The 13,327-nt window shown below is 39.7% G+C and overlaps 1 protein-coding gene across 5 annotated transcripts in view; it reads left to right on the forward strand.

Moving 5' to 3' along the window:
* The window catches only part of MECOM (MDS1 and EVI1 complex locus), a 58,357-nt gene extending 47,628 nt beyond the window's left edge, over positions 1-10,729 (forward strand). For all 5 annotated transcript variants that reach the window (XM_077826211.1, XM_077826212.1, XM_077826213.1 and 2 more), the window contains 5 exons: positions 2,897-3,066; positions 5,171-5,315; positions 8,679-8,915; positions 9,460-9,646; positions 10,595-10,729. In XM_077826211.1, the coding sequence (XP_077682337.1) occupies positions 2,897-3,066; positions 5,171-5,315; positions 8,679-8,915; positions 9,460-9,646; positions 10,595-10,729 (874 nt within the window). The remainder of the gene's footprint in view (positions 1-2,896; positions 3,067-5,170; positions 5,316-8,678; positions 8,916-9,459; positions 9,647-10,594) is intronic.
* Positions 10,730-13,327: the final 2,598 nt, after the last annotated feature.

Below are 13,327 nucleotides of genomic sequence, written 5' to 3' on the forward strand. Positions count from 1 at the left end.
GTTCTTGAAAATTCTTTGACAATATGATAGACCTTATTCCTGACTGCAGAGACTCTCCCACTTGCCTTAATGCACAGAAATAGGATCTCCTATAGGATCTCTTATCCAGAGAAGAAACTGGCTGTTGTAACTACAGAGCACACCAGTAATCAATCCAGCCTAGTGCCCTGCCTTCAGCAATGTGCTATGTGCTTGTTGTGTTAGTGGAAGACAAAGGCCCTTCTAATGCACCTGGCCTAACTTGAGGGTAGGGAGGGAATGCCACTTTGACCCCAGTGGCATTATTTTGCTCCTTACCAGCTGTAATGTTGGTCCAAATAAACTTTCCATAAGCTTTTCGTTCTTCCTTGAGAATCAAGCTTATATCTAACTACAGTTGTATTGCAGGATGCCCATGAAAAACCATGTGATATTTACCATGTATAGCCTTCTAAAGGTTGTATGTGTGCAGGGTAGAGGATGGGGGGAAGTTATAGCTGTAATTATATATATTGCACTTTTTATTTCAAAGCACTTTACAAACTCTGGTCAAAATCCTCCTCCACATCCCTTTGCATAAGCAGGCCCCAAATAATGTAGAACTGTATGGGAAGGGACAAGCACTGGAGAATCCATGAAGAGGGGCTGTACGACCCCTTGAGTGTGACAAGAGCCATTTTTTAGGCAATTCTAAGAGGGAGCTCATGGTGAGGTATAGGTAGTCTCAGGAATGATCAGTGACCACTGCACAGATATGCAGAAACCTGTGGTAACTACTGCAACAGAGAGTGGGATCACCTTGACCAGCAAACACATATTAAAATACAACGTACCCTGGCTACATAGAGGATTTAAAACTCATTAGTTAAAACATGTCTTTAAAACAAACAGCACCTGGTCTAGACAACAGCAAAACTTTTCATCCTGGTCAAAACTTTTCAACCGTTCCATGTTCCACCCCAGAGGTAGAAGCATCCCAGTTGTGAGTAAGAAGATTCCTGTATCCCACATTCAAATTTTGTAATTGCTTTGGGACCTTGCAGAATAAAAAGTGCTGTATTAAATGTAAGATTATATGATTATTTCAGAATTCATCCATAATAAATACATTCCAAAGATCTTATTATGGATGGACCTGATTTGGATTGGTGCTGACTTTCCCCTTGACTTCAGCGGGTGTTACAGGTGCACCGCATCTCAGGTTCAGGCCCTTAGTAGATGTACCTATTTAGATACATAACAGGTAGATCTATCTAACTCTGATCCCATTGATGTCTGTGGTAACAGAATCCCACCCACTGCACATGACTGACATTTGAGGATAGGTGGTTCAAAAAGTGAGGGAGCTGCATAAGTCCCATTGATTTTCAATGGAAGTCATACTCCTAAATCACTTGGGCACATCTGTAAATCCCAGCCTAAAAACACAGCAGTATTATTTGTAGTGTTTATGTTTAATTCAGGTGCTCCTTAGATTATGTGATTTAAAACAAAAAACAGTTTCAAAGATGTTGGTGTATAAATTTACTTCCTGTCTAATTTGAATTCTTTCTGAACTATGTATAATTACCAGAAACATAGTTGGCTTTAATCCCTTGTTGACAAGCATGTGTAGCTGCTATTAATATCCATGATAGTTATGCATATGTAGAAATGAGAATTGAAGCGTTAGCTTATTGAAAATGAAATATTCATTGAAAATCAGTTGGAAGGAAGCCAAGTCATGTTCCAATAAAACAAACACACAAATTTGTGCACTTAAGAACCTGTAAAGAGCTGAAAATCTCATTGTTTGTGATGAATTTTTCTTCCTGGAGTCTTTTTGGGAAATGGGATTTGCATCTAATTTTATTCATGACTGAAGCTGCATCTTGAAGCATGTTACGCTTGTCCACCACATAAAAGCCAGAAACAATTAGAAGCATAATGGACAATTTCTGCACTGAAAAACTGATGCTGTTCAGAGTGTAATGGACATGTTTTGAAGCACAGGAAAAGTAAGACGATTGAAAAACGAGGGTGATGAAGACTATTGGCTAGTTGCCAGAAAGAGAATTTGGAACAGTTAGAGTATGTCTTAGTAATGGTTTAAAGAGCAATGCAGTAAAGGCTTTAGGGACTCCAAATCACTACAGAGTAGGAAAATTGATGCCTCTGGTACCAGAGTGATAGACTAAACTACCCACATTGGCACGGTATTAAAGATCTGGATTGTTTATTGCTGGTTTTTGGAAGCTAACTGAATTTCCTTTGGGATTAGCAACTGAGCAAACTAATTCCTCAAAAAAAGATGTAATCACACAGGATAATTTTGCAAAGACAAAGTGGCCTGTTTTACCTTATTTGAGTATTAAAAGGAATTTGTTTCATGTTTTTTTCCAAAAGTGTTTAATTGTATTGTATTGGCAGCACATGAAACAATAGCATTATGCTCTACTGTTTTTCAGACTCCTCAACTTTGCAGGCAATACTTTTAAATACATGGGAATCAATTATGCTAACTAATAAATCAGAAATATTATGCTTCTTCCTAAATGTGAGGTGCTGAGCAAGCTCAACCGCAATTCCTTTTAGCTACAGTGTATGTTAAGGCTACTCAGCACTTCGCTGAATTGCACCTGTAGGTCACGAGTCAGTGGAGTTCCACCGGTCTGAAAGCTCTGGGAAGAAGCAGAGAATTGGGCCCCTCGGGTGCCACCCTGTACCATTTAGGTCAACGAGAGCTTTGCGTTTGACTGCAATTGGAGTGGGATCGAGTCAATAGTTATCAGCAAATCCAGAAAAGAAGAAAAAAGGGGAGAATTTAGGGTCTGAAGTGTGTTTTGAACAATCATTTTGTGAAATGCTCTTTACCCTTTATTCTGATTATTATTCCAGTTACTAATAAACAATTTCTTTTCCTCTTGTTTCTTTTTAGATGCAAATACTGTGACAGATCTTTTAGCATATCGTCTAACCTGCAGAGGCATGTCCGTAACATCCACAATAAGGAGAAGCCATTCAAATGTCACTTATGTGACAGGTGTTTTGGTCAACAAACCAATCTAGACAGACATTTAAAAAAGCATGAGAATGGGAACATGTCTGGTATGTAATCATTTTCCCCTTTCACTGCACCAGAGAGCTATCCAGTGTTAATATACAAGTACTTCCTGCTCATTTTCAACACTGGCTTTGTGAAATATGCACCATTTGTTCTCAGGTTCTGGGTATTGGGAGTGTGATTTTCAAAAGTACCTAAATGATTTAGGAGCACCAATCCCAGTGATTTTCAAGAGGCATAGATTTTTTTTCTTTTTATAATTTAATGCAATTTTATGGGGGTTTTTTCAAGCCAGCCATAGTATTTTTGGCCTGCAAAATGATTTTTCATGCAACCTCCATGATCACACTGCTGTCAGCAGAAGGCCTTGCCTTAGAATTCTGGGGAGTGCCTTCAAGGTTATTCTTGCCATCCCCTAAAATTTTCAGACCACCAGCAGCTCTCACCAGTGGAGCCTCTCTCCTCCTGTCCCCACTGCCACAAATTGGACCAGGTCCCCCACAAAATCAAGAGAGCCACATCTGAGGATTTCATGGGCCATGAAAGTAGCACTGGGGTCGGGGGAGGAAGGGGATAGTGAGACAGTGCATAACACTTGGTTGAGAAATCTGTAGACTTTTTTAAAATGCCTATCTGCATTCTCTTTAATTCATTATCTACCTAACTAGAAATAATCAAACACATGTATCAAATGCAGGGATTGTCTTTTCCTTGATGCATATAGATGCCTCTCATTGATATTCCTGGGTGTTATCCAATTATAGACCTCAGTAACTATATCAGTGATGTGCATTTTCAAAACTATACTCCAGAACTAGGAGGTAAGATTATGTTCCATTTGAAACTCCGGGTCTAACACGCAGGTTTATTTACTGACACTACTGATGCTACAGGGCGACAGGAAAGAAAGACACTGAAATTTTTGGTAAAGGCAACTGCTATGAATGTAAACCAGAGAAATAACACCCAGTATGCAAGCTGTCTTTGTGGCTGCCTTCTACATCAGCCCTTTAGACTTAAAGTTCTACCAAATGTCCACTATCCATGAATTACATTGAAATCCAATGTCTAACTATTCCCCAGGCAGAGAATTTGGCCCTGCTGCTCCTCTCATATGAGTCTGATAATGAGTAAATTACTAGACTCCTTTCTTAGATCTCAGCCTCCAGCCCTTTTGGAAACATATGCAATGGACTCAACTAAAAACAGTGGCTGGAAGGGACAGGGCTAAAGCCCACCAGTTCTGAGTAACAGCCTATCACCAATATTTATTTAAAGGCTTTGTATCTGCCTCACTTGTGCAGTCAGGTAGACTGGCAGGCTTAAACAAGCAAATCACCCCTGTTCGTAATAAGGTGTGTCCCTGAGAAGGTGGGAACCAGCCTTGTTTTTTCTAATGATTACAGCACAGAACTTGTCTGTCTGTCACTGATTCACTGTGTGATACTGGGCACGCCACTTAAGACAGTGGTTCTCAAACTAGGGCTGCGCTTGTTCAGGGAAAGCCCCTGGCGGGCCAGGCCGGTTTGTTTATCTGCCGCGACCGCAGGTTCTGCCGATCGTGGCTCCCACTGACCACGGTTCGCTGCTCCAGGCCAACGGGGGCTGCAGGAAGGGCGGCCAGCACATCCCTCGGCCCACGCCGCTTCCCGCAGCCCCCATTGGCCTGGAGCGGTGAACTGCGGCCAGTGGGAGCCGCAATCAGCTGAACCTGTGGACATGGCAGGTAAAGAAACCAGCCCGCCCGCCAGGGGCTTTCCCTGAACAAGCGGCAGCCCTAGTTTGAGAACCACTGACTTAAGACACAATCTTGGAGTCCCTCGGAGCTTTGCCATAGACTTCAATGCAAACAAGATTTAGCCCTTAATTTCTCTGTGTCTCAGCTGACCCATCTGTAAAATGGAGTTAATAATACTTCCCTCCCTCACTGGGTGCTATGAAGTTTAAATAATGTTTGAAAGTGGTCAGCCAAAATATGAAATACATACACACACACAGACTATTTTGAAAACTGTCTTAGGGGTTTCATATTGGCAGCTGTCCTAAAATGATGCACATGAAAATTTTATTTTTAAATTAGTTTGTAAAGGATTAAATGGATGAAAAATGCAAATGACCAATCCTCTCCCCAATTTTACCTTCTTGAAGGTACTGCAACATCTTCACCTCACTCAGAACTTGAAAGCACGGGGGCAATTCTGGATGACAAAGAGGATTCTTATTTTACAGAAATTCGGAATTTCATCGGCAACAGCAACCACAATAACCAATCCCCAAGAAATTCGGAAGAAAGGTAAGATGTCACTGTAGTAAGACAGCTCCTGAAGATGACTATGTTTCTTTCCCAATTAATTTTCCCATGACTGCTATTTTGAGTATTATGGGTACTGTAAAAAGGAAGTTGGCTGAGTTGAACCAGAAGTGGTTTTAGCATCCTTGCTGTCACAATTGTCATATAATCAGTTTAGCAAAACAATTGTGCTGACACCAACCTAGATGAATAAACAAAAGCCTGGAAACAAAGGCATATGTTCAAATGAGCATGTCACAACTTTAGTTGTATACATACAGACCAGAGCACATCATCTCGTGATAGGCAGCAAAATCCCTGAGTACAGCAAATACTAGGCATCAGGAAACATCTTTTTAATGGGTAGCTGTCTATTTTTATGAGGGCTTCCCAATTTAAAGCTACCATACACCAATTCTCCTGTCCACTTAAACATACTATAAATTGCCTCCATTTTGAATTCACTGAAAATCACAGACCCTACAGCATTGTCAGCCATGTGCGGAGAGGATTAGAAAGAACATTGTAATCTAAAGGTAAATGGGCAATTAACAAAGTGGAAGAAGTTAAATTTAATTCCTCAGTACAAATGCAAGGCCATTACTAAGGCACCAGTCCTGCATACACTTACTGCCAGGTAAAGTGCTCACTACCATGAAGTCACTAGTACAACTACTAGTAATAAGTAATTCACGCTACTCTAGCCATATGAGACTCTCGTTCTGTCAGGGTATGATTTAAGTGCATATGTAAATCTAATTTTTCCTTAACTATAAGGAACTATAAATAAGGAACAGATAACAACTTCTAAGAATGTTCAGCTACTATAAAAATATGGCTAAGCATAAAGGTCATGAGAGAGCTTGTCTGCTTCTAATTTTAAAGGCTACCATATTGAGCATGTATATGAACCATATACTCTATGAAGTAGTATAAAGGCTCCAACTTTGTCTGCCTCTTTCAGTTAATTTGCATCAGATTATCAATATCAGAAATTGTTTGCTGATAGTGAATACGTTCATCCCCCTTTTCAATTTCCAATTTGTCTTTGTGCTGGAATCAACAATAGTAGATGTAAGACAAATATTCATGAAGGCAACTGATTAAATTATTACATGCATATTCAAATTTCATTCCATCTTGACCGGCAATGAGGGTTGTTGGGGTTTTTGTTTGTTTGTTTGTTTTTTGCACATCTGGTCTCAACATGTCTCAACAGGAAGGCAGTAAAGAGAAAAGGTTGATGGGTCATACAGTTTTTCCTTTCTAAATTCAGGGCTTCAGTCTATTTTTGATGGATGTTTTATCCTTGGCAAATTACTGCACTTGAAAGCAAAATTAGTGAATCTGTTTTCTTAATCATATGGCTTTCGTTACTTTGGTTTTAGTCCATTTCCCTTTCATTTCTAACAGTCTTGATTTAGCATAACTAGCAAGTTGTCAGCTGGAGCCATGATTAATAATTTCTTATGTCTGTCCAAAACATGTCATCATCATACTTAGATAAAAGATGTTACAGATATCTGTTCTTTGACTCTATTTGAATAATTATCCTCTATTTCCTTTGCAGTTCAACTATCTTGACTCAGTGCAAACTCAGGGATTCTGTCATTGTGTTGCAAATAGATCACTTCCTGATTTTTTTAATAGGGTGTCAGATCTGAGTGATATCGGTTGATAATGGTTACTGTCATGTAGATGATGAGATGTGGGGGATGTTGGCCCATTGGCGGGCACAACTGGAACAACTTTTTTATATGCCATAAAGGCCACTATGTGGGGACAGTGATTCATGACATGGCCAATTACTGAATCATTCCCAGTGCGGTTTTGAAGGAGTTAGCCATATGATGATTTCCTGGAAAAACTAAGCGACAGCAAATAGATTAAATCTCATTGCACGTATACAGGAGCACAATGACCCTAGAGGAATGCAGCCAGCAGGCATGGCCACTTCTGGTGTGCTAAAGCTTTTGGTTAAGAAAGTAAAGATGTTATTAACAATAAACCAAACATCAATATCTAATGTGTTTTCATGAGGCATCTTCCTGTGTTAAAATTCTCAGTATATTCTGTATCATGCAGCATGGTTTAAGTCACATATATTCTCAAGCTAACTCTGTACAGACAACAAAGTTTCCATTTTTATAGCTGTACTCCTGGAAGGCAAAGGGCCACGTATGCAATTAAAACAATAAATGAGCCAACCAGTGCAGTGTTATTTCTTACATAAAAACACTGGGCCAGCTACATAGGTTAGTATAGGTTGACATAGCTCCACTGACGTCAATGGAGCTATGCCAGTTTACACCAGCTGCATAGATGGCTCAGCATGTATCAATGTATACATTTTTGTGGCAGAGCTGAGCACCTTTAACTCCCATTTAAGTCAATAAAAGTTGAGCACCTCCAAAGTTATTCAGCAACCTACAGGATAAAACCCCTTAATCAAACATGCTACAGAGTACAAGTCTATAGGTCAGCATGAACTTAGCACCCGTTGTAGAATATGCTGTAACAGGCCCTAAAGAGCGAACCTGCTCTGAAAGCACAAGACAGTTTAATGATATGTCTGAATTTTCAAAATGTGTATTGCTATAATTATTATTTAAATAAGAGTGTTGGTTTCACTTCTCACTTAAAACATTGCATTAGATATTGAGAATTAAGGGACCTTTTCATTATTGACATCAGCCCTTATTTTTGGCCACCTTTCAATCCAGCCTCCCATCATTGTGGGTGTAATTTTGCACCTGGACTTCAGTGTGGGTGCAAAACTGCGGGCACAATTATTTGTACCTGCAGTTGCACCCAGTCAGATGCCATGCATAATCTGTGGGTGCAGTGACATAAGCGGGCTTCTTAATGAGTGGAGTTGTGAGCACAATTTATTGTAGAAAATATTGCACCTGCATTTGATTTTGCAAAATTGTGAGCATACTATTGGAGGCCATTTTTAAAAAATTCAGATTCTCAGCCTCTATAGCTCCCATTAAAATTCATTAGGTTATTTTGCCAAGGCTAGTTGGTATAAGTAGGAGTACTATGATTAAATGAAGGACGGGAAAAATTAAAAAGAACATCAGAAAACACCTCCTGACGGTTATGTATACAATGGAGTGGGATGGGCTCCCAAAACTAAGAGTGGAATTCCATGCAGTTTGGGCCATAATATTTCATTGTTTTTTAAACAGAATTCACAACAATAATTCCTTGATGTTCAAAGCTAAAGAGTACAAAACACTACAAAGCATGCTGGAAGGGACCATTTTGCATTGGCAGCAGGAGAGGTCTTTTTCAGCTCTACTTGGTATGATTTCATAAGCCTGATTATACATCGATTGATTGATTTTTATTTTCTTTTAGAATGAATGGCAGCCACTTTAAGGATGAGAAAGCATTGGTGGCAAGTCAGAACTCGGACTTGCTGGATGATGAAGAGGCAGAAGATGAAGCAGTGATGGATGAGGAAGACGAAGAAAGTGAAATTGCAGGGAAGCCAGTCAAGGAACCGGTTACAAGTAACCTACATGAAGGGAGCCCTGAGGATGACTACGAAGAAACAAGTACTTTGGAAATGAACTGCAAGGCTTCCCCTGGCAGGTTGGTTTCTTCCTAGTATTTTAAATGGTACAGTCAAATAAAGGTAAAAAAGAAAAAAAAAGAAAACAGTGCAAGCATTCCAAGGACCAAATTCTGGCAAGCATGCTAGGAAACAGCCCTAATGAGCTAACCCCAATAGCAATGTCAGTGTGCACCTGTATTTGGCTGACACCAGCCCTATTCTCAGCCCCTTTGGGCAATCAGTTCCTTTTAAGAGTAGAAATAATTGGCACAGGGAGCTATGAGCGATTGTCAGGCCAGAGTGGATACATATATAAACATGTAGCATATGCTGTCTGGCACCTACTAGCTGCCTGTGACTTGTGCAATGGTCCCATGCCGTTATCCTTACCTGCTGGACCATACTGTAGCTGCTTATGATTTTTGGTGAAGTTAAAAGTGAGGCAGTTTAGAGCAGACTTAAATAGATGAGAATTGGTGTAGGACTTATATTGGTGAGTCCTTATAAGAAGACCTTTTTTGGAGGCATGCAAAAGATTTTAATTACATTCAAAAACCCACAACCTCCATCACATTTTTGTAGGTATAAAGAGGATGAGTATACCAAGACTGGACTCTCTGCTTTGGATCACATAAGGCACTTCACAGATAGCCTCAAAATGAGGAAGATGGAAGAAAATCAATACACTGAAGCTGAACTGGCAGCTTTCAATACTTCACACCTGCCAGAGGATCTAAAGCAACCATTGTACAGGAAATCCAAGACCCAGGTAAATTCTTAATTCATCTTAAGCTCATTGTCACTGAGTATCCAAAAGATGGACCTGCTGGTGTGTGGTAAACTAGAGTCATCTTAATCACAACAGAAAGGTTTGTGCTCCTGATCCACAGTAAGCCCTGAAAATTTGCTCTCCCCATTCTGTGGTTACTATCAGAGCAAATGGGATATCAGATTGTTTTAAAGAGGGGGGCATATTCTTGGGTGGTGTAATCAACCTAAGGATCTGGCCCATGATATGTAGGTATATGGAATATTTTTAAAAAACAGTATGTTGCTGTATAATGTATTCCTGTATACATATGCAGAGATTACATCACTGTAATTAGTGGGATTCTGCTCTCAGATACACCAGTGCAAGCCTGCTGGAGTCATCACTTGTAGTCAGTGGGTGTGCTCCAATACAACTGAGAGGACTTGGCCAGATGTATTTTCACAAGTTAGTGTGACTGCACCACTCAAGAGAATTAGTGAACTTTCCCTAGGGATGTGTCTGTTGCCAGAGGTGCTGTCGCCTCCTAGTGGAGTTGCTCACTATGTCCATGGCATTTCTCTGTTCAGCAGCGTTTAGCTAGGCTGATATTTCAATCCCAGTTTCGAATGTTATTTGGAAGCAATTACAAAGGGGTTTCGTTGTGTTCTTGTCTTGAAACCACCCAGGAAATTACTACTGAAGGTTTTTAAAGTTCTTTGTCAGCCTTGGGTGATGAGGGTAAAGAATTATTACTATTAGTGGGTCAAAAAATGTCAAAGGAAAGGTTGGCAGAGCTTTACCTAACAGATGTTGTATACATAAATCCAAATTTAGACCTCCACTGAATACAAAATACTCTCTAGGGATCAAATTTTGGCTGCTTCCATATAGGTGACATGGTTTAATGTCAAAGAAGTGCATTCTGCAGTGTTTACCACTTTCTCTTTCTCTTGTTTCCTCATTCAGGCATATGCTATGATGCTTTCTCTCTCTGACAAGGACTCCCTCCATTCTGCATCCCACAATTCTCCCAACATGTGGCATAGTATGGCAAGAGCTGCCGCAGAATCCAGTGCCATCCAGTCCATTAGTCATGTATGACATTGTGAAACCTTACCAAGAATTGGGACCAAGTCCAAACCAGTAGCATGGCTCTTTCGTATATGACTATTTAAAAGACTGCTGAGCAGAATGCCTTATAAATCTGCAGGGTCACTCATCTAAAGTCTGATGACCTTAAACTGAATAATTTTAAAAAGAAAGAAACTATTTATTCTCAATATTTTGTTTTGCACAGCCAAGGCAGCTGCTGACTTCTGGAGGATCAATGCGACTTAAAAAAAGTTTCAGTGGATTATGTAAACCATGGCCGGGAAAAATGTCTTCCAATTCACCCGGCATGAGAGGGTGGGGGCAGATGAGTTAAGACTGCATTGATACACATGGGCACTCCTTTAAAATAGAAACTGAATTGTTTTTCTTTTTGTATAAGATAGTTTGACACAGGATTGGGAACAGTTGCTTTTATGTACAAATCCTCTTCATTAAAGCTTTATGCTTTTTAACCCTTCAAAGAAAGAAAATAGTTCTATCATATGCACACTATCCATCATTAATATTAGAAACCAATAACAGGGAATATTTCATCCTCTCCGTAATTTTTTCTTCTTACCTGCATTGTGAAAAAAAAAAAAAGAAAGAAAGAAGAAAAGACAAAAAAAAAAACTTTGAGAGACAATACATAAGAGGTTTGTGTATATTGTAAACTATGAATGTTCACCACTCAAAGACGTTTAAGTCATTCAGCTACTTCTGTCAAAGGACCATTTCATCAACAGTACCACTAGTTCAATGTTTGCCAAATCATTGTAATGACATTTTAAATTTAGACAATCATGTCGCTGTGTTGTTTTGTTTCCTCTAATTTCTTTTTTTGTGTTGTGTGTACCATGTATTTATTTGTTGGCAAACAATTGTTTGTTGATTAAAATAGCACTGTTCCTATGTTAAACAGCACTGCTCCAGTCCCCCACTACTTTATGATGTAGGCACCCATGTACTTCAAAACAAGTGAGGTGAACTGATCTGTGTATATTGGAGTGCAAAACAGTGTTCGAAATTTTCTGACATTCCTATTTTTTTTTCTTTTTAATGAAACTAAATAACTAATAGATGCGAATTAGTTTTTTTTAAATACAGTAAATTGATTCAATTGTATAAACAGTTATAATTTCTTCATGAAAGCATGATTCTTCTGATTAAAACTGTACCCAATATTTTATGCTGGTTGTCTGCGAGCTTGTGTGATGTTATGTTCATGTTAATCCTATTTGTAAGATGAAGTGTTCCAAACTTACGTTAAAAAAATAAATAAATAACGGACTGTATTCAGTTATTTTTGTTTTGTTTTTTTGCCTTTTAGTGAGGGACCAGATTTATTTCCTTTTGTTTATAATCTCATTTTGAAATAATCGGCAAGTTGAGGTACTTTCTTTAAATGCTTTGTACAATGTAACTGTTATGCATTTCAGAACATTATTATGGGAGGATCAACTAAAAAATAAAGGACTATAAAACCGAAGGCATCTTTTTCACTCTCCTTTTGTTTTTGTGGAGTCATTCCATTTCATTTATCACTTGGTAACTTAAGGGTTAGGACGGATCTGTATCTCAAGTGGTCATGGATAATAATAACAACAATAGAATCTGGAATTGCTATAGTATCTTTCAATTATCTTAATGTACTTTACAGATAATTAAGACAAATAATAAGAGGGTCGTTAGTGGCCAGAATGCAGATTTAAATGCTTTACTTAATGCAGTCACATCTGGATCAGGCTCAAGGCCATGCATCCTCTGAACAAACTTGTAGAGTAGTAGACAAGTTTAAGAGACCCCAGCTAGCGCAATCAGGGAGCGTATGGCATATGGTGGACAAGGCAAAGGAGTGCTAGCAGGGGAACTGAGATGAAGGCATTCCTTTAGCAGGACTGAGATGGAAGAAGGAGCAAACAGAGGGCATTACCAGTTCTGTACATATAGTAATACACCAGGTAGCAGACTGGGAGAATCAGAACCGTACCACCAACAGAGGTTCAGTGGAGGGTAAGTATAGCCTTGGGGAGCTTGGGTAACAGCCCAGCCACTGATGTCTACGCGTATGTCCACACAGCAAAAAACAACAATAAAATCAGTGAGTCTCAGAGTCAGATGTTGGGCTCGGGCTGATTCTGAGAACCTCCCGACTTGCTGGGTTTCAGACCCTGGGCTCCAGCAAAAACCCAAGTGTTCACACTGCTGGTTTTAACCCCACAGCACAAGCCCAAGTCTGTTGACCTGAGACTCACTGATGTGGGTCTTTTTTGTTGTGTAGCCATACCCACAGACAAAACTCCCTTTGACGTCAGTGGTACAAGGATTGCACCCATTCTGTTTAAAAGTTTGTTTTGCAGTGGGGCTGAGCACTCGCCACTCCAACTCAAGATAATGGGTGCTGATGCTAGGGTGACCAGATGTCCTGATTTTATAGGGACAGTCCCGATTTTGGGGTCTTTTTCTTATGTAGGCTCCTATTAACCCCCACCCCTTCTCCTGATTTTTCACGTTTGCTGTCTGGTCACCCTCGCTGGTGCGGCACAATACCCTTAAAACAATTAGGCCCTAAGCCTTGCACGGCTGCATTTATTGTTCCGCTACTTA

Source organism: Eretmochelys imbricata, chromosome 9 (genome assembly GCF_965152235.1).
Source record: "Eretmochelys imbricata isolate rEreImb1 chromosome 9, rEreImb1.hap1, whole genome shotgun sequence".
Classification (NCBI taxonomy): Eukaryota; Metazoa; Chordata; order Testudines; family Cheloniidae; genus Eretmochelys; species Eretmochelys imbricata.